The sequence below is a fragment of the Pan troglodytes genome, chromosome 8 (assembly GCF_028858775.2).
Source record: "Pan troglodytes isolate AG18354 chromosome 8, NHGRI_mPanTro3-v2.0_pri, whole genome shotgun sequence".
Classification (NCBI taxonomy): Eukaryota; Metazoa; Chordata; class Mammalia; order Primates; family Hominidae; genus Pan; species Pan troglodytes.
In genome coordinates this window covers 126,606,287-126,627,088 of record NC_072406.2, presented here as the reverse complement: position 1 = coordinate 126,627,088, position 20,802 = coordinate 126,606,287, and the positions used below count along the sequence as shown (strand labels likewise).

The following is a 20,802-nucleotide window of genomic DNA, read 5'->3' as shown; positions in this document are numbered from 1 at the left end:
TCATCATTGGAAGAGGACACAAGGGGGTTTCTTAGTGCAGATAATGTTCTTTTCTTTTTTAATTTAGGTGCTAGTTATAGAGTATGTTGCATTTATGAAAACTTATGAAGCTGTGCACTTAGAATTTGTGCATTTTTCTCAATGCTATACTGCAATAAATAATTTTACTTAAAAATTTGGCCAGGTGGGTGGATCACTTGAGGCCAGGAGCTCGAGACCAGTCTGGCCTACATGGCAAAGCCCCGTCTCTACTAAAAATACAAAAATTAGACAGGCATGGTGGCGCATACCTGTAATCCCAGCTGCTCAGGTGGCTGAGGCACTAGAATCACTTGAACCTGGGAGGAGGAGGTTGCAGTGAGCCAAGATCGCACCACTGCACTCCAACCTGGGCAACAGAGTGAATCTCTGTCTCAAAAAATAAATAAAATAAAATAAAATAATTAAAAAGGCATACCTCTTTCCCCCTGCAAAGAAGGTGGGGGGAGGTGTATTGCAGACTTTCTACCTACCTTGTAAGAGAGAGTTGATATAACATGTAAAATTTATGGCTTTTTTTTTGCTGGTGAAGAAAAGAAAAAACTCTATAGAACAGGATGTAGCAAGTGCAAAGGAAATGCCTGGTCAGGGAACATCAGATTCAGCTAACTCCCAAGGAAATTCAACACCACATCCTCAGGTCCCTGGTTACCCTCCAGACTGTGTTGTATTCCTGAATAACTTACCAGAAGAGACTAATGAGAGGATGATGTTTCATGCTATCATATCAGTTCCCGCTTTCAACAAAGTATGTTTGGTACCTGGGAGACATGACATTGCTGTTGTTGAATTTGAAAATGATGGACAGGCCAAAGCTGTCAGAGATGCTTTGCAAGAATTCAGGATCACAGCATCCCATACCATGGGGGTCACCTATGTCAATAAATAATACTGAGGGATGAATAGGTGGAGCACAGAGGATTTTTAGGGCAGTGAAACTATTCCATATGATACTATAATGATGGATACATGTCACTATAAATTTGTCTAAACCCATAGAATGTGCAATACCAAGAGTGAACACCAGTGTCAACTATGGACTTGGGTGATAATGATGTATCAATGTAGATTCATAATTTGTGGCAAATGCACCACTCTGTTGGGGGACATTCTTAGTGGGGGAGACTGTGTGTATGGGAGAAGGGATATATGAGAACTCTCTGCAGGTTCCACTCAATTTTTCAGTGAAGCTAAAACTGCTCTAACAAAGTCTGCTAAATTTTAAAAAATACATTTGGAATAGTTGTCTTTAAAGCACTTGGTGTTATTTATAGTGGTACTTTGCTTCGTTTTTTGTAACATTTGATTAGGCCATTTTAATAGTTGGGAATGGGAAGGGTAAAATTTTCGTTAAGGACTTACAACATGATCTAGTCGTTAGCCTTGCCAAACTGTGAAATATGAAGGCTCGATTTTATATAATAAACTTTTATTTGTATCCTTTAAAAAAGTTGAAAGAGGATATATAAAGTCATGGGAGATCTGCTTTGCCAGTGCAGATCTTGACTAGAGCCTTCCCAATATTAACTGAGCTCCTGAGGCCTGGGAAAACAACAGTGGCTCTGGGCAGTCTCTAGAGTTGGACAGACCTGGATTCAGATCATAGCTCCATCCCTTGCTAACTGAGTAGCCTTGGGTGATTTCCTGATCTCTCTAAGTTTTGATTTCCTCATCTGTGAAATGGGCATATTACCTACCTCACATTGTGGCTGGGAGAGTCAGGTGGGGTAAAGTTTGTGAGGTGCCTATCATGGTGTCTGGAAACAAGCAAATACTGAAACTATAGCTGAGGCACAGAAGAAGTTGATCTTTTACTCATCTTTTGGCCAAAGTAATTGTATAGGGAATGGTTGCAAATCTATTTAGAGGTTTCTGTTGGCATATTAATTCACTGGACACTTCTAGAACACCTTCTTGTGGGAAGCATGAGAGGTGTAGAGTTATGAAGATACAGGTGTGGCCCAATTCTTTAAGGGAATTTATAACCTAGTGGGAAAGAGAGGAAGAAAGCTCACCTGCTTTGATTGGCACCAGTTACTTTGCTACCAACTTGCCTTTGTTTATTTAACTTTCATAACAATCCTACATAGTAGGCTCCCTTCCCTTCCCTTCCCTTCCCTTCCTTTCCCTTCCTTTCCCTTCCTTTCCCTTCCTTTCCCTTCCTTTCCCTTCCCTTCTCTTTCTTTTTTTTTTTTTTTTTTTTGTTTTCTTTCGACACAAGGTCTTCCTCTGTCACCTGGGCTGGAGTGCAGTGGTGCAATCATGTCTCACTGCAGCCTCAACCTCTGGGCTCAAGTGATCCTCCCACCGCAGCCTCCCCAGCTGCTGAGACTATAGGCAAGTACCACCATGCCCAGCTAATGTTTGTGTTGTTTGTAGAAATGGGGTTTCTCCATGTTGCCCAGGCTGGTCTCAAACTCCTGGGCTCAAGTGATCTGCTGGGGTTACAGGCACAAACCATTGCACTTTGGCCATAGTAGGTTTTCTTATACTAGTTTTTACAGGTGAAGAAATGAGTCCAGAAAAGTGCCCAAAGTCCAATTTTCAGTCTAGAATTTAGGCCCTGGGTTCTCTTGCTCCCAAAGCCCATGTCTTTCTACTCTATGATGAAAGTTAGAGTATAATGGTTTATTTCTCCCTAAACTAGTTTATGCACCCTTACTCAGAAGGATAAGCTGCTGACCCTTCCTCTGACATAGCACACGTGTTTAAAGCAGTGTCTGTGAGCTCAGAAGCCTCGCAGTCAGTAAGGCTGTAGGGCTACAGGATGTTCTCATTTGTACAGGTTGGCTTTGCATAGACTTGTATAGAGCCCTCTAGGCTTTGTGAAAGCTGCCTGGGCAGACTGATTTATTCACCTTTGCCCAGAATACATATTTACGGCCAAGGCACGCCCTCATAATCCTGCCTGTTCATGATGCTGCATCAGGAGAAAAGCCTCCTGGAACAGGTGAGTGTTTAGCTTAGAGATCAAGCCAGTCCAGTTGCATTGGAAACCTCTCCCAATTGAGGGTGAAAAAACCAGTAGACGCAAAAAAGCTGAGTCAGCCTCTGCACTGCCTTTCTGCAGGAGCATAACAGGGAACTTGTGTGATTCTGCCTCTCCCTTCCACCCATGCACCTGCCACGTAAGCAGCACATCTCTGTTACTCCCTTTGGCTTCCTCATCTCTTCATCCACCCTCAGGTTTGTGGTTTTGGTACCACCCAGACCAGTGTTTTCCCATCTCATGGTGATCTGCATAGACTCATTTCAGTGCTTATAAAATAAAGACACTCATATCTGGGTCCCACCTTAAGGCCATCGAACCCATTTTTAAAAGGCTTCTTGGGTGTTGCTTATGCGCAATAATGTTAGAAAACTCCTGATCTAAAGCAACCCACCAGCCTCTAGGTGTTTGTATATCCTTAGTCTGAAATCACCATCCACCAGAGCTGTGTTTGGGAGAGTCTTAGGGACTGGAAAACAATTTGCTTATTCCTTTGGGGATTCTAAGCACCATCTCTGAATCAAGTTAGATCTTTTAAGATAAAACAAGAAACAAAACTACACACGTAGTCCTCGATAGTTTAACTTCCTCTATGGAAGTGACTTCATTTAGTGATCTTTCAGTGCTACGTCTTTGGTATTTCTCAAGGGTCTATATGAGAAACAACTACTTAAATACTTCCTATCATCAGTGAAATTCCTGTGGAAGATGTTTTTCTGTCCCATAACTGAGGGTCCCTGTATGAGAATTCCTTTGGTCCTTTTAGGAGGTAGTTTAACAGGGTTAACGTGTGGACCTTGAGTCAGCTACCTGGGTTCTACCCCTAGCTCTGTCTTCTGGAAGCACTGGTGGGTTTGGGTAAAACAATTTAGTTTCCTTGCTTGTAGAACAAGACTGGAAAATAGCACCGACCTACCTCATAGGGTTGTTGTGAATCATTTAAAGTCTTGATACAAAGCCTTACACAAAGCAAGACCTTATAGAACTTCAGCCCACAATGACTGTTATTAACTTAGAATCAGGAAACCTAGCTTCTGTAGTGACAAGTGTGTGTGGCCATTTTTTCAAACAGTGAGACTTTGGCAGCCTATCAGTTCCTCTTTTGCCCTCATCTGCTAAGAAGCTCACATCACAACAAACAGGTTTGCCTGAGCTTGGGTCTTTTGAATTTTAAGGTTCTTGATCAATTGTTTTAAAATCATGTCCTTCTCTGATAAGAATCAGCCAGTCCTTTTTGAAAGTAGGCAGAACATAAGTTATAAGTGGATTAAGGTTGACCTTCAGGGCCATCTTCCCATCTCCTGGGCTCATGCCACAAGTAGAGCACTCCTAGAGAAATGGAGGCGGTAAAGGAAAGAAACTAAAAGGGACTGTCAGCAGTCCAGGAGCTAAGCAGGTTATCAGATGAGCAGATTTTCTGTCCAAGGATGGGTTCTAGAATTACAATTCTCTTTTTCTGTTCCCAGGAGCATATTACATGGGCTCAGGGCTTAGGGCATTAGAATTTCTCCTGGGTAACAGACACGGAGGAATCATTGGTTAAACTCCATTTTTCTGCCATCAAGAATGTTCTTTCTCTACCAAAATTGCTCTTCTGTTAGCACTACTATGTGAGCTTGTAGAGGGTATGGGATTTCACACAGAAACATAGAATTTTACAGCCGAAGAGGGCTTGAAATTGTCTAGCCCGGCCCTTTGCATTTTTCAGATGTGTGTCCTGAGGCTTGGAGATATTAAATAGTGACATATTTGAGGCCCTATGGATAGTAAATTGAGGTATGATTCTCAGACTTCCTGATTCCAAAGCTTGTAGCCCTTTCCCTGTACCTCATGTCTACAAAGAATTCGGAACTCCTTTCTGCTCTTCCAGACAAAGGGTTTCATAAAAAATGTAGTGACTTACACTAAATTTTGCATTAGAGTAGATGTTATTTCCCCAGAATCCTGGTTTGTATGCTAAAGTTCATACTTCAATTTAGAGATTAACTAAATAGCAATAATAACTACAGATGTCTGATTTAACCAGCACTATTAAAGGCAAACAATTTTTTGCACTTCAAATGTGTAGGCAGGCACTTTGTAAAACTCACCTAAATAACCAAATTGTCAGTTGTTCATAGAGTTTCATGCTAGCCACAATGTAGTCTTTTTATAAAAGCATTTTGAATATGTGAAAATGCAGAAATGGGGACGTGATTTTTTTTTTTTTTTTTTTTTTTTTTGAGACAGAATCTGGCTCTGTTGCCCAGGCTGGAGTGCAGTGGTGCGATCTCGGCTTACTGCAAGCTCCGCCTCCCGGGTTCGCGCCATTCTCCTGCCTCAGCCTCCCAAGTAGCTGGGACTATAGGCGCCCGCCACCAAGCCTGGCTAATTTTTAATATTTTTTTTAGTAGAAACGGGGTTTCACCGTGTTGACCAGGATGGTCTCGATCTCCTGACCTCGTGATCTGCCCGCCTCGGCCTCCCAAAGTGTTGGGATTACAGGCGTGAGCCACCGCGCCCGGCCAGAAATGGGGACGTGATTTTTTTTAAGGAGCAGGGTACAAAGATAGATGGGGAAGAGCAGTGATGGCGCTCTGGTGAGCTCTCTAGCAGCACCTCTGGCCACTCAGGCTCAGGCAGGACGGCTGCCAGTTGTGTGCCTGGGGCCAGGTATCTGGTAAACCAACCTTCATGCCGTTGTCTGCTACAACAAAGCTCCTGCTGGGCTTTAAAAGTTTATAGTCAACAGCATCCTCTCTGCAATGAATTGCAAGCTTATTATCTGTTTCTTATATGAGCGCTATTTAGTCTTTCATTTTGCTCATGATCTGAAATACTTCTTCTTCTCCTAAAAATAACTCCAATTTAAATGATTTTGATTCAGCAACATCTGATTTTTGGTAAATTTGCATATGCACTGCCGTCTGTGTTCAGCTCTGTTACTTTTCCTGGCCTTGTGCACATGGCTTCTCTGTGAACCATCATGGGTGCCTATGTAAGGATAAATGAAACAGAAGGGTGGCTCACACATGCGAAGGAGGGGCTCCTTTGTCTGGAGCATCTGACCCTGGAGCCCCTCAAGCCTGCACTGCTGCAAAAACAGAACGACTCCTCAATGCCTTTTGACTCTGGCTTACCGAATGTCTTGACATGATCTGCATCTTGGGATGAAGGAAATGCATAGGTCAAGACATCCCCGGCATTACAATGGGCTAGGGTTAGGTTTTTTAGCAGTGTTTTCTTTTTATATAATTATTTTATTTTAAGTTCCATAGTACATGTGCAGGATGTGCAGGTTTGTTACATAGGTAAACATGTGCCATGGTGGTTTGCTGCACCTAGCAACCCATCACCTAGGTATTAAGCCCAACATACCTTAGCTCTTTTTCTTAATGCTCTTCCCCCGCCACCCTCCCCCAACAGGCTCCAGTGTGTGTTGTTCCCCTCCCTGTGTCCGTGTGTTCTCATTGTTCAGCTCCCACTTGTAAGTGAGAACACACGGTGTTTGGTTTTCTGTTCCTGTGTTAGTTTGCTGAGGATAATGGCTTCCAGCTTCATCCATGTCCCTGCAAAGGACATGATCTCATTCCTTTTTATGGCTACATAGTATTCCATGGTGTATATGTAGCAGTGTTTTTACTAATGATTTATACAGCGAAGTCCTGCCACATGGGGCCTTGATGTAACTTCCATTCATCTTGTGAGTTGATAGAACTCTTATAAGTTGATGTAACTTCCCTTCATCTTGTGAGTTAATAGAACACAGTGACTCTCCTATGCCTGCCCAGGGCATCCAGAGAGCCTTTTACTGGCATCCAAACCACACTAATGTGCCTTCTTTTTGTGAATGACCTTGGGACTGTCTCTGAGCAGAGAGTTATTACATTGTTATTCCTATCGTTATTGTTATTACTTTGTGCAATGTGTCACACCATTTTCAAAATGTCTTTTGGTCATCACACCAGTATCACTGTGAGGTAGTTACAGCAGTGACATACTGTATGGTTATTAGTGGTGGTACTGGGTAAGAACACTCACTCCAAAGCCAGACTGCCTGGGTTTGCATCCTGGTCCCACCAGTTCTAACTGTGACTGTAAAGGAGTTATAAAATCTCTTCAGGCCTCAGCTTCCTCATCTTTAAAATAAGGATAATAATACTTCCTGCCTTCTTAGGTTATTGTGACACAAATTGACTAAATGTTTATGGAGTACGTAAAAGAGTAATTGACACAGAATAATCACAGTATCATCATCAGCACTATCATCAATGTCAGCAGCAGCAGCAGCAGCATCACCGTCATCACCACCACATCATCACCACCACAATATCATCATTACCATCATCATCACCATCATTGTCTTCATCATTGTCATCACTGTCACCATCATTACCATCACCTTCACCATTATCACCACTAGTATCATTATCACCATCACCATCACTACCATCATCATCATCATCATCATCATTACCACCCAGCACCACTCACCATCATCATTATCATCATCACCATCACCACCACCATCATCACCATCATCATCTCTACTTTACAATAGAGGTTCCAAGAGCTTGTGATCTGCCCAAGATCCCATTTCCAGTACGGGCTGGGGTAAACACTCTAGTTCAGGTGTCACAGCTCCAAAAGAAATGGACTTTTTTTTCCTCTTGGTCTTTATTTTATTACACAGCAACACAAAAATATATTTTTGTTATAAAGGGTTGAGATGATATAGCTGCAAAGGAGAATGTGAGGGTCCCTTCCTTTACTTCTTCCTGACTCTCACCTCTTGCTCCAAAGCTAACCACAGCAAACTAGTTGTATATTCTCGCTGTCTTCTCTCTAAGAAGGGCACACATATAAGATCAATATACATATACATGTCTGTCCTCGTTGATGTAAATAATCATAAGAGTGTCTGCCTTACAGGATTGATGAGGGGGTTGAAGAAAATTAGGCTTTTAAAGCACTTAACGTGGTGCCAGGCAATATACTAGGTTCCTAATAGTGCTCTCATCAACTGCGTGGGGTAAGTTCTATTATTTCTACCCATTTTATTGATGTGGAAGCTGAGGATTAGAGAGATTGTCACCTGCACAAGATCACACAATACTGAAACTGGATTTGAATCCAATCAGACTTACCCCAGTGTCTCAACAGCTTTGGCCACTAGCTTATGTGGTTATTTTATAGGCATGATTTTTCCACTTGATTTTTTTTCTCTTGGTAATATTAGCTTGAACTGTTTCCATGTGTGTACATATGAGTTTACATCAGTCTTGTAATGGCTACATGTGATTCAGTATTGTAAGTACTTCTTTATTGGGGTTGTTTTCTGGTTTTGTTGTTGTTGTTGTTGTTTGGTTTGGTTTGCTTTTGAGATGGACTCTTGCTCTGTCACCCAGGCTGGAGTGCAGTGGCATGATCTCAGCTCACTGCAGCCTCAGCCTCCCGGGCTCAAGCAGTCCTCCCACCTCAGCCTCCAAGTAGCTGTGACTACAGGCGTAAGCCACCATGCCTGGCTAATTTTGTTTATTTTTTTTGTAAAGACAAGGTCTCACTGTTTTGCTCAGGATGGTTTTGAACTCCTGGGCTCAAGTGAGCCTCCTGCCTAGGTCTCCCAAAGTGCTGGGATTAGAGGCATGAGCCACCACGCCCAGACTGGAATTGATTTTTGTATAGGTTGTGACTTAGGAATCTAGATTTATCTTTCTCTAAGTGGAGAACCAGTTGTCCTCTCTATTTATTAATCAATTCTTTCGGCTCATTTGAACCATTACCTTTATCATAAACTGAATTCTCTTGTATGTATGGCTATGCAACTGGTTCCTCTCTTCTCTATTGTTGATTTATTTTCTACTCCCATGCCCATACTAAAGTACTTTAATTATTTTAGACTTAGAAAAAAATTTTATGACAGGAAGGGAAAATCCTTCCTTATTGCTGTTCTCTTTCACAAAAAAGTGTATTTTTTGTGTGTGCATTTATTCTGTCACGTAAACTTACAGAAGCAGCCTGTCAAGGTCTATAGAGAAAATTCCTGTGGGTATTTAGACTGGGTGTTGCATTAATAGGTTCATTTTTGATAAATCAGCATCTTTACAATATTTAGTTTCTCCATCTAGAAATATCATACATTTTTATTTAGGTCTTTTATGTTCATCAGTTAAGTTCCATAATTTGCTTTGTGTAGATCTTGCATTGGAAGGTTTATTAGTTGTTATTACAAATGGGATCCCATTTTCCCATTACATTTACTTAATTTTTATTGCTAGTGAATAGGAAATAATGGTTTTTATATGTTAATTTTTCATCTAGCCATATGACTTAATTTTTGTATTCGTGATCTTTATACTTCTTTTTCTTGACATCACATTGGCCAGGAGGAAAATGATGTAGAATGATATTGGTAAAAGTGTACACCTTTGTCTTGTTCCTGTCTTTAATGAGAATGCCTCGAACGTTTCACCACTAAATATGATAAATACACTTGATCAGCTTGAAGACATTTCTTTCTATTTGTAGCTTACCAAGAGGTATGCTTTTCACTGCAGACGACACCATGGTCTTGCCAAGGGGGCTTTATTTTTTCACTTAACATTTTCCTTAAGAGTCCAGAGATTGCCCGGACTAACTTGGGCCTCCCAGCACGGGCATCCTAGCTGAGCGAACCTGGTTTAGAACTGAGCACTTAGGACTGAGTAATGTCTTCTTTCTTCCTCCTTTCTGCTCACATTTGACTTCAGATGTCCTACAGGCAGGAGCTACTTTGTGTTGATATTTCCCGCCTTCTCTCGCCACTCTCCCCCAGCCCTACCCTTCCTTCTGCAGAAAAGTAAAAAATTTTACAAATAAATAAAAAGTAGCATGTGGACGAGGACAAGAGCACCACTTCTGGAATTTTCTGGCAGGCACCACTGAAAAGATTTTTATTCCTAACTTCTAATTTAAATACAATTTTTTTTTTCACCTGACTATCTTAAAGGGCTAACCACCACCTCACGTGCTGGTTGCTAAGTGGATCTTGTAGTTTTTACAGGAAAGTATGAGAAAGGAATTACCACGTGACATCTGATTTCCTGTTGCAGTTTCATGCAGGTTCTGATGCAGGATACAGCCATTTTTAACTCTTTCTCGGCCACTGCCTTGTACATGGTTAATGTAGAATAAATGTTTTGATGGTGGATTGATGGAAATGATTTAATCAGAGTCCATCTGAGAGTTCTTAGGTGGTGATGATTTTTTGCTAGGCTGTGAATGAAAGGATTTGTTCTTGTCAAGCATGTATATGGAGCATGACTCTAAGGTGATTTGGCACCTGTCTAGAAAATTGTCCCTGTATCCAGTGACGCTTTGCTTTGGGGAAGTCAACACCTGCTGTGATGGCATCTGTCATATTTAGGAATGTGAAATGCACATGAATAATGCACAGCCACCTTAGTAAAATGCCTTCTCCAGAAAACTCTTCATGTAAGCCACTGGCAAAAGATTGTTGCAAGCTGCATAGAGGAGACTTAGGGCCCCCCTTGAGATAAAAACAGTGGATGATGTATTTTACTATAGCTTTTCTCAGCTTGATGCCATTGGGGTAGATTTTATTATTTTCAGATTGTTTAGCCAAGAAAGCAAGAACCTGCTAAATATAAGGGTCATTTATTTTTGGTTGGTTTGTTAGAAACAGCATTAGCTCCCAACAAGGTGGGGTTTTGGGGAGATGGAGTGACTCATCTCAGGCATATGGTGTGTTAGTGGCAGCCATCCAGGTCAAGAGGGAGACATAGAAGCCAGAAACACCGAGAGGCAAGGCAGCCCCACCAGGCAGCCACGAGTAGCTGGCCTTGGAGCTCCTCCCGATTTCAGTGAAGTTGGCTTTAGCTTCCAGGGCTGTTGGTGTAGGAAGTTTGGTCAATTAGACAATTATTTTTCCTTTTTCAGCATCCTCTCTTTTCTTCTAAATCCTCAAGTCCAGAAAAGATTCTGGAATCCATGACAAGGAGCAGACTCAACGTTCCCTACCTTTTCTCTTGCAGGCAGGTGACAAACATTACCACCCCAGCTGTGCACGATGCAGCAGATGCAACCAGATGTTCACAGAAGGAGAGGAAATGTATCTTCAAGGTGAGGTGGACTCAAGAACACTAGAAGTTTTCCTTGCTGGGGGAAAGGAAATCTTGCTATGTTTGTTTGATTGTTTTTAGAGAAGGAGGCATGTTATTAGCTGTGAGGCTACCCAAATCCAAGAAGATTATGGCCAAAAGTTACCTCATCAGTTAGTATTAATCAGCCAAGCAGTTGACATGCTGGCAGTGAGCCCCTCAGGCTGTTCACGAATGAACTTGTGATGCTGCCTTAATCAAATGAATAGAAGTCGACATTTGATGGCTCGGATGTGAGAGAAGAGTGAAAATCAGCAATATCTCCTCTCCAACTCTCCCCAGGAATATGCTTAGGAAACAAAAGATTAAAAGAATCTCTAGAAATTTCTAGAAATGTTACTTATTTGATGGCTACTTTTTTTCTCCTTTTACTCTCCTGTGAGAAGGGCTTTTTGAGGCCTCACAGGCTGCTGTTCTCTGGGTTTTCAAAAAGAAAATCTCATATTTGATGAATTATGTCACAGACTTGTTTCACCCCATTAAGATGATTAGCTCTTATATTGAGAGAGAGAGAGAGACAGAGAAAGAATAGGAGATAACAAGAGAGAACCCACTCTCTGAAAGAGAAATTTCTGGTGTCAAAGAGGTACTTTTTACCAGGGAGCCATTGGAATCCCAGCACTTTGGGAAGCTGAGTTGGGAAGACTGCTTGAACCGAGGAGTTCAAGACCATCCTGGGCAACATAGGGAATCCTCAACTCTATTTTATATATATATATATAAAATAGACCACATATATATATATACACATATATATATGCCGGGCGTGGTGGCTCACGCCTGTAATCCCAGCTCTCAGGGAGGCAGAGGCGGGAGGATAGCTTGAGCTGAGGAATTCAAGACCTGCCTGGGCAATATAGCGAGACCCCATTCTCCACAAAAAGGAAGAAAAAAAAACAAAAAAGACAAAAAAAAAATAAGCATACATATATATATAAAGGACCATATATATATGATCATAGTTTTTATGAAACTGATTATATATATATATATATATATATATATATATGATCAGTTTTTATGTTCTCTGAAATTCTGGAACTTCTCAGAGAGGCTTTAAGAGAGGATTCTTTTCTAGTCAAACAGCACCATCTGTGTAAGCATTTTACTATTTTTAGCTGGAAAAGAGTTGTTAATCAAACAAGGGTTTATCAGTAAAATTAGCAAAACCCATAAGAGCTATTGCTCGTTCCGTTGTGGTAATTACTGGGTCTCAACTACCTGTGCATGTCATTTCTTGATTTCTCTTTGCACATGGCACTATGTGTACCTGTAATGAGTTGTTCGCTTTGCTCTCTCAATTTTGTTTTTAGGCAACTTAGGAAAGTCTACAGAAAGGATTCTTGAGTATTAAAGCAAAGCCTGGCTACTCTCCCCTTAAAAAAGGCTAGCTACATGAGAAATTGACAACCCAAACTTCTTTTTGGCTTTAGAATGATCACTCTGAAAAACTGTGATTAAAAACATCACGGAATTTTGAAAGGCCTTATGAAGGCAAGTGACAAGCACCTGCATCTGTGGCCTCGTGCGGGATTTATATGACACGTTTTCCCAAGGACAACAGGCCTTACATCTGCAGTGGCAATAGGCAGGTGTCACTTTGCATTTCTTAGCACAAAGCAGATTTATTCTTTATTTGGTCTGTGGGCTTAGATTTTAGCATGTCAATTCTAGCACTCAAAAGCAAAGACACAGGAGTGCCAATCAACCCTGTCTCTGCTAGAAACAGACTCAGAGGCTCCGGGTGCAGCTCTGCAATTCAGAGTGGTTCTGGAGGCTGGAGAGAGAAGGTTTCAAGCAGTGCACAAATGCAGCACATTCGGGCTATGAATAAATGGCTATCTGTTGAGGCTGCATTTGGAATTCCAGGGATTGCTCTAAACCTTCTGGAGTTGTGCTTCCGTAGCCTTTGCGTGCCCTCTCGGCACATCTTTGAAGAAAGAGCAGTTTCATCTTCTTCAGCATCTGATGTTCTGTCCGAGTCACATTCCTTGTGTGCCTGACCTCTGGAGAACAATAGTGCCATTGTGCGCAGACCCGGTGTCCTGGCCAGTGACTCCTGCTCAGCAGAACCTTCACAGCGAATGCTTCTCCTGAGCCTGCACCTGACCCCTGGGCCCTCTGCATTCAGAGGATTTCCTGTGCTTTGTAGTCAGCCTTTGAGCCAGAGTTAGTGCTGAAGGGACCTATACATCTGTCTGCTTTTTGTTTGATTTTTTTGTTTGTTTATTTTGGCCCTGGGTTAAGAAGATGGAAAAAATGATTGTTAAATAAGGATTAAAGTATTATGCTGATATAAAATGTATTTTTATTGCCATTAATTTAATATTAGTTAAACTCAATGGTGTGAAATAACTCATGAGTTATTTTAATTTGGTTACTTTTCAAGTATGCACAGGTTGTTGCTTAAAAGAGATAAAGATTTTGGCCAGGTGTGGTGGCTCACGCCTGTAATCTCAACACTTTGGGAGGACGAGGTGGGTGGATCACTTGAGGTCAGGAGTTCCAAAGAGCCTGGCCAATATGGCGAAAACCTTTCTTTACTAAAAGTACAAAAATCACCCAGGCATGGTGGTGCGTGCCTGTAACCCCAGCTACTTGGGAGGCTGAGGCAGGAGAATCGCTTGAACCTGAGAGGCAGAGGTTGCAGCAAGCTGAGATTGTGCCACTTGCACTCCAGCCTGGGAGACAGAGCAAGACTCTGTCTCAAAAGAAAAAAAAATGAGGTAAAGATTTAAGTCATGAAATGTGGAAACTCTGATATTCATACTGTGAATTTTATTTATGTAATTTATGCTTTCAACATAGTAACTTTATTTTCTTAAGTCTTCTTAAGTGCTCATTTAAGTTCTGTCCATCCCCACACTTGAATATGTCCTTACATGGACATATCAGCCTTACTCATAATCATATAAATGACATATTTGATATGTATCTAGTCATACAAAATCATATGAGCAGGCATTGGATTCTTATAAGAGCTTCTGTTGGAGATAAGTGTTTTGTTTAATTCTGTGATGCTGGTACCACGCATTAAAGTGCTTCATAATATGAGAAAGTGAGACTGTTGACTCAGGAACAGAAAATAACACCTAAATAGTTACTTCACTATTTAAAAGCAAAGACTTTTTAGAAAATTACTTAAAAGATTGAAGGCCAAAGGCAATTTTTGGATTTATAATTTAACTTTCACCCTTTCTACTAGTTGGTTTAATTTCTCATTTCTCTGTAGGTGACTGTGTATAATTGAATCAATGAAAAATTCAGTAAGTCTTGCTTCTGGACATAGACTATCTGGTTGACTTTATTCCCGTCAACTAAACTGCTTGGTTGTTTTGATGTTATATAAACAATGGCTATTATTTTTTAAATTAAATGCAGCTTGTAGTAAGCACTCAGGCATTCCTTTTAAAGGATGATAATAAGGTTTAAAAATAACAAGACACGATTAAGAACTAAATATCTCTTGCATCAAAAGACTCATGCTCAGTTGATGGTCTCTGTGGTCTAGAATTATGACCTTTATCAAACAAGCTTGGGCTAGATCAGGAAAACTCGCTTAGGCTTTGGACATGTCTGATTTTTGTGTTATGATTCACTTGGACATAAAGCAATAACACCTTCCTATGATGGGGAAAGAGGGATAGGAGCCATTCTCAGAAGTGCTGTCTCAGAGGACTTTGTATCTTTCCATTTTCCTGGCTCTTAGCAGTGCATTCTGTCTTCTCAGGCTCCACCGTTTGGCATCCCGACTGTAAGCAATCTACGAAGACCGAGGAAAAGCTGCGGGTAAGGACACAATTAAAACATGATGCCAGCTGCATTTGTAGGCCATACGCTCGTGGTCACTAATTCTTGGGGCTAGGGTTTAGGTGAAATTACTTTTTACTGACTTTTTCCCTTATAGCAAACTAAGTTCAAAGGCCATTTGGCTAGGGAAAGGGTTCCCCTCTTACCTTAAACGCACTGTGGTTTTTGTTCCAAATGCTTGTGTTAGACAAAGTAAGCCTTGGCCTTACTAGTCAGCTTCTTAGAAAAGCATTCAAGAGAAAAGTCAAATCATGCACATGGGAAAACAATGACTCATCAGGTTCCAGGTGCAGCATCTGCTGACCTCACCAGACTGTTTTGGTGCTTAGTCTATAACGCACTACTCTGACCCCAGCTCTACATTGGCACATTTTACTGGTCTCTCATTTACTGGATCCAAATTCACCAGAATAGACTCTAAAAGCTGATGGCTTGTCAGATAAAACCTTTGGGGAAAATAATAACCAACCAAGATAGGTAAATTAGTCAATTCTCGGAACACCTCCAGATGGCAGTATTTTATGTTTCAGAAGCAAAGCGCTGTACACAGTTGTAAAACTGTGATCATAATCTCTGTCCTGTTCAGATGCCCTATTTTTCACACAGGCTAGGAAGTATTTTTCAGTGCAATAATCAGACTGAATGAATCCCAGTGCCTTGGGTTAACCTAACTTAGTGGTACCCATGGAAAAACTGGAGTTTAACTTCACCCTATTTACTGTCTCAGGGAAAAGAATGGCCTGGATTTATTTTGGAGGCCAGATTCTAGTGCGTAGTGTAATCTCTTCTCGATCTGCCATTAGCAGGCATCAGAAGCTATGTATGCAATCCCCAGCAGCAGCACGACCAGTTTACTGATGGGGTCTAGTCACTGATGTGTGACTTGTGAAGGGGTGACTTGGCTTTGGAGCAATGATTATCAACGAGACCCATTCGCTCTGCCTTTTTTCAGATCCCTTTGCCTGCCGCCTTGGGAATTACAGCTCTTATTTTCCTGGTGTGTTTGCTTTATTCTCTGAATGAACCACACGTATGCACAGGAGATATTTTTCCTTTGTTTTTTGTTTTTTCTTTTCCTCCTCAATTCGCATCCATCAATCAGAGGGAGACATTTTACCATTTGGATATTTTAGGAACTTGTCCCTTGCCTGTGACCCTGAACAAATGCAATGCTTTTAGAATGCACAATTATTGTGAACATACTTAAGTTGAGGGGGAAAAAAAAACGCTTTTTCTCTGAATAATTAAATAAAGGTAAGAACAGCCAAAGAGGAATTCGCCCATCAAGCTTAGGGTGGTTTCGCGCTCTGTTTTTGACACACAGAGTCCTGAAGTCCATCAGCCGGATAGTCACACACAGGCGTAGTCACCTGGTTGTGGGCTCTAGACTCTGGGATTTTTGAGAAACTATGGATGCTTTGGAAATGAGTTACCTTTATAAAATATGAGAACATAAATGATCGTCCTTATTGTGACTTTTATCGTAAGAATGTAAAGTTCACAGCATAGCTTGAGGATGCTGCCCAGAAACCACCCCAGTAGCTATAGTAGTTTGTACTCTCTCTCCAGTGTTGCTTTTAGGTTTTCTAATCATTTTAACTTCATCTCTGATGAAGTCTTTTGGGAGATGAAGAGAGGAATGCTAATGAGGCCAGACTGAGTGGAATGTGGGTCTTTTCTGTATCAGGATTGCTTGAGTTTGCAAATCATGTGACTAAAATGATTTTTAAAAACCAACAACACTCTGATAACATCTTGATGGAAAACTCTCTGGATAAGCTTATGAAAACAACTAGTGAAATACTTCCACCCATTCTGGCCAAGAGGAGCTATTGTTTTCTTCCTTTAGTAAGCCTTCCAGAGAATTCTAAAGCTCTTCTCCTAAACCCAGCATTCACTACGTGGGAGGTCAGGACAGTGCTCTGGGTCACTATCTTTGGAAAGCCCAGAAGTGAGGAAGAGGCTCCCACGTACCCAGAGCCGGGGTTCACACTGATGTTGGTAGGGTTTAAAGGGAATACGTTTTGAACAGAGAAATACATCTTGTGCTCTCTTAAGGGTGTGTCTACACATCACAAATCTTGAGCCAAGATTTCCAGGCCTTTCACTGCATGTCACATTAGTGCAGTTTCCATAGCAAAATGAAAATGTTTTAAGAATCTTTCAGCAACCCCACTGGGTAGTCCACATTTTTTATATTTAAGAACTCATGGGGCATTTGTAACAACAGATTCTCAAGGATGGCTCTCAGTTGGCTTCACTGGCTTCTTACCCTTTATATATTGTAAGAATGTCTAAACCAAAATAAATGGAGAGGAATTGAAGGAGGTTGGAGCTTAGATAAATTTACTGTAACTTGAAGACCAGTTAATATGCTTTTAAACATTGGCCCAAAAATCCACATGTACATCATTGAAAGAATCCCACTTGATGTTTACTCTCAAGTTAGTTTTCCCTAAGGTGGTTGTTGTTTTGTTTAATTTTTTAAAATAATTCTTCTGATTTGAGGCTATTTCTGTGTTCGTTCTTCCCTTTTCTCATGTTTCATGGCAGCTGCCAAACATTCGGCATTCTTCATCCGATTTCTTTTATCCCAAAAGTCTGATTCGACGCACAGGACGGTCTCCGTCTCTGCAGGTTGGCATTGTGTCTAGGCTGGGGCTCGAAGCCACTGTCCTGGGCCCAGGCTTCTGTTGCTTTTCCCCTGGGCTGCTTTCCTCACATAACTTCTTCGGCTCCTGCAGAAAGCAGTTGCTTTTCTCACACCACAAGCGCCTCTCACACTGACTCTGGCTGTTGTCTTCTTGGATGGATGTTTTCATTCAGAGCAGCAGCTAAAGCTTTGTGTCTGTTCAAGCAAGCACATCAGAAGCTGCCTTTTGGTCCCGTGTTGCCACGTTTGTTCACTGCACAAGTATCTGCTCAGCACCCGGGTATAGAGTTGGGCTGGATGTGGCAGATCCAGCCTCATAGGCAAGAAAAGATGATAAATAATTATAAGGGTGGTACAGAAACCCATCCCAGGCTATGGCTCGCGTAGGCCATGCTCCTTGGAATGTCAGATGAGGAAAAGGTTTCCAGGGTCGCTTCCTGGGAGAAGTGGTCTTGGAGTTGATTTTTGCAGGCTGGCTGAGATTTGCCTGTGAGGGGATGAGGAGAAAATGGCGGACCTGATGAGGAGATGTGAAGTGTGCAGCTGGGAAAGGCAGTGCTTGGGTAGGGAGTGGTTTCACTCAAGAAAGGAAGAGTGAGGCCAGGCACAGTGGCTCACGCTTGTAATCCCAGCACTTTGGGAGGCCGAGGCAGGCAGATCACTTGAGATCAGGAGTTCAAGACCACCCTGGCCAACGTGGTGAAACCCCGTCTCCACTAAAAATATAAAAATCAGCCAGGCATGGTTGTGGGCGCTTGTAATCCCAGCTACTTAGGAGGCTGAGGCAGGAGAATTGTTTGAACCCTGGAGACAGAGGTTGCAGTGAGCCAAGATTGCGCCACTGCACTCCAGCCGGGGTGACAGAGCAAGACTCTGTCTCAAGAAAAAAAACAAAAGAACAGTGAAGTGGGAAAGGAAGAAACTGAGAACAGGCACCTACTCTATGGAGACTGGGGGATTTACATACAATCTCATTTGCTCTCCCTAAGAATTCCTGCGAGGTAGCTAATCTTATTCCCATTTTACAGATGGGGAGACTGAGACCCATCATAGTTAGGTAACTTCTCCAGAGTTACTCTACTGGTAAGTGGAAGAGCTAGGATTGAAAACCATGTTTCCGTGAGCCCTTCACTCATATTCGTCCTGCTATACTGCAAGGGGACAGTGAGAGAAAAACCTGAAAGAAGCAGAAGAAGGAGAACATTAAATACTGGCTAAGGCTGTTGTCAGGGGGCCACTGATGGAGTGTAAGGAAGAGAGCAGCACCACCTGCCCGGGGCATCCTGCAGGGGAAGGGAGAGGACTCAACCAGCCCGGCAGAGGAACAGCCAGGCTGGAGATTATGCTGCATGCACAGACCTGACCGTCTTTAGGGGTCTCTGAGAATCAGCGGAAACCTTGGCCTGTTAAACTAGAAGCGACTTTCTACAATCTCATCTCAGCCCAGATGAAACCTGTTCTCTAGCTCTGCTAACAATTCAGGGTTGCACTGCAGCACTTTGGCTGGGCTGTGTGCCTGTACATTCTGTGCCTGTCAGAACTGCGCTAAGGATAAGAAGAGTCTGAGTTTCCATTTTTGTTAAACCTTCACCTTCTTTCTTTGCACGATGGAAAAGACAGAAGTATAGAAGCTTAGAGTAGAAGAGAACCTTTTAGAGGTCAACCCCCTGAGTTTCCTCATTGATAGAATGAAGTCGGATGGGCTGGGCATGGTGGCTCATGCCTGTAATCCCAGCACGTCGGGAGGCCAATGTGGGCAGATCACTAGAGCCCAGGAGTTTGAGACCAGCCTGGGAAATATGGCAAAACCCCATATGTACCCTTCCAAAAATACAAAAATTAGTGAGGGATGGTGGTGCGTGCCTGTATTCTTAGCCACTCAGGAGGCTTAGATGGGAAGATCACCTGAGCCTGGGGAGGTTGAGGCTGCAGTGAGCCAAGATCATGCCACTGCACTCCAGCCTGGGCAACAGAGTGAGACCCTGTCTCAAAAAAAAAAAAAACCAAAAACACACAGATACAGCAGCATGTCTGAGACTGCACAGGCTGTCATAAACAGCAAGCCAACTGCACACTTCAGTTCTTGACCCCAGGCCTCAGTGCCTTGCGTTGTCCCGTGATACTGGGTTCCTATGATATGATGTATTTTTCATACAATCTTCATTCTGTGCTAAAGTTTCAGCTCCAGTGGCAGAGTTTCCACACACGGTGAAGTCAAAGTCACATGAATCCAGAGGAACAGCCAAAGATTGTCCCCACTTTAAATGAGTGTTGCTCAGAATTAAGTGCTTCCACTTGGCAAGAAGCCACTTTTTCAATAGTTTTTTTTTTCTTATTTTTTCCAGTAGTATACTGTTAAATAGTATTACATTTTGTTAGCCTGTGTCTACAACCAAGTAATACATTTTCATGACTTGAAGAAAAATGCCATCATCAAGTGTGAAATTTTTTAGTTTGCCCCAGACCTTTAAGCTTAAGAGATTTGCAGCATCTTGAGAGACAGAGAGGGAGCGAGAGAGGTCTGTTTTCAATAACTTCTCTCCTCCTATCTTGTTGTTCAAAAGGGACATCTGATTCCTATTATCCAGCTGTAACTATCAATGAAGTCAACTTTAGCTCCATCGCAGAAAGTTGTAAACAGCTTGGGACCTGGCAGAGAAAATGGGCTGTGTGGCAAGGTCTCCCTTCACCCATTGGCAATCGAAGAATGGCTCACCAGTACCTTTAAGATTCCGGAAAACTCCAAAGCAATGCAGTTCTCAAGTCACACATATTTTATCTTTTAAGTACTTTTGGCTACACAGCAGCTCATTTTCCACCACTTAAAATTCAGTACCCTCAGTTATTAGATAAACTGTCTTCCTTGCAGGGACATTCAGTACTCTGTGCTGCAGAAATAAGTCCTGGTTTTGCTGTAGAGGAAAGTAAAATCTATAGCAGGAAAGTCATTTTTGTTATCTATATTGAGAATGAGCTCCATCTTTTCCTTTTGCCTGAATTACAGGTAAAAGAAAATGATGAAAATAGAATTACCTAAGAAAAACGTATTCTGGTTCCACTCACTTGGAAGTTTTCTATGAATAGCAAATTTTGTCTACAGGTAAAACTCAGTACTGAGCATGTGTAATTCATTATACACAAAGCACATGGTATTCCCAGGACCAAGTCTGTAA

The 20,802-nt window shown here is 41.9% G+C and overlaps 1 protein-coding gene across 30 annotated transcripts in view; it reads left to right on the top strand.

The window, feature by feature from the left end:
• ABLIM1 (actin binding LIM protein 1) overlaps positions 1–20,802 on the top strand; it is a 336,688-nt gene that overhangs the window by 264,923 nt on the left and 50,963 nt on the right. For 25 of the 30 annotated variants that reach the window (XM_016919407.4, XM_016919406.4, XM_016919409.4 and 22 more), the window contains 2 exons: positions 11,041–11,128; positions 14,897–14,955. In XM_016919407.4, coding sequence (XP_016774896.1) covers positions 11,041–11,128; positions 14,897–14,955 — 147 coding nt within the window. Of the gene's footprint in view, positions 1–11,040; positions 11,129–14,896; positions 14,956–17,529; positions 17,614–20,802 lie in introns of all 30 variants that reach the window. The other 5 variants (XM_063782134.1, XM_009459294.5, XM_508051.9 and 2 more) reach the window with 1 other exon arrangement.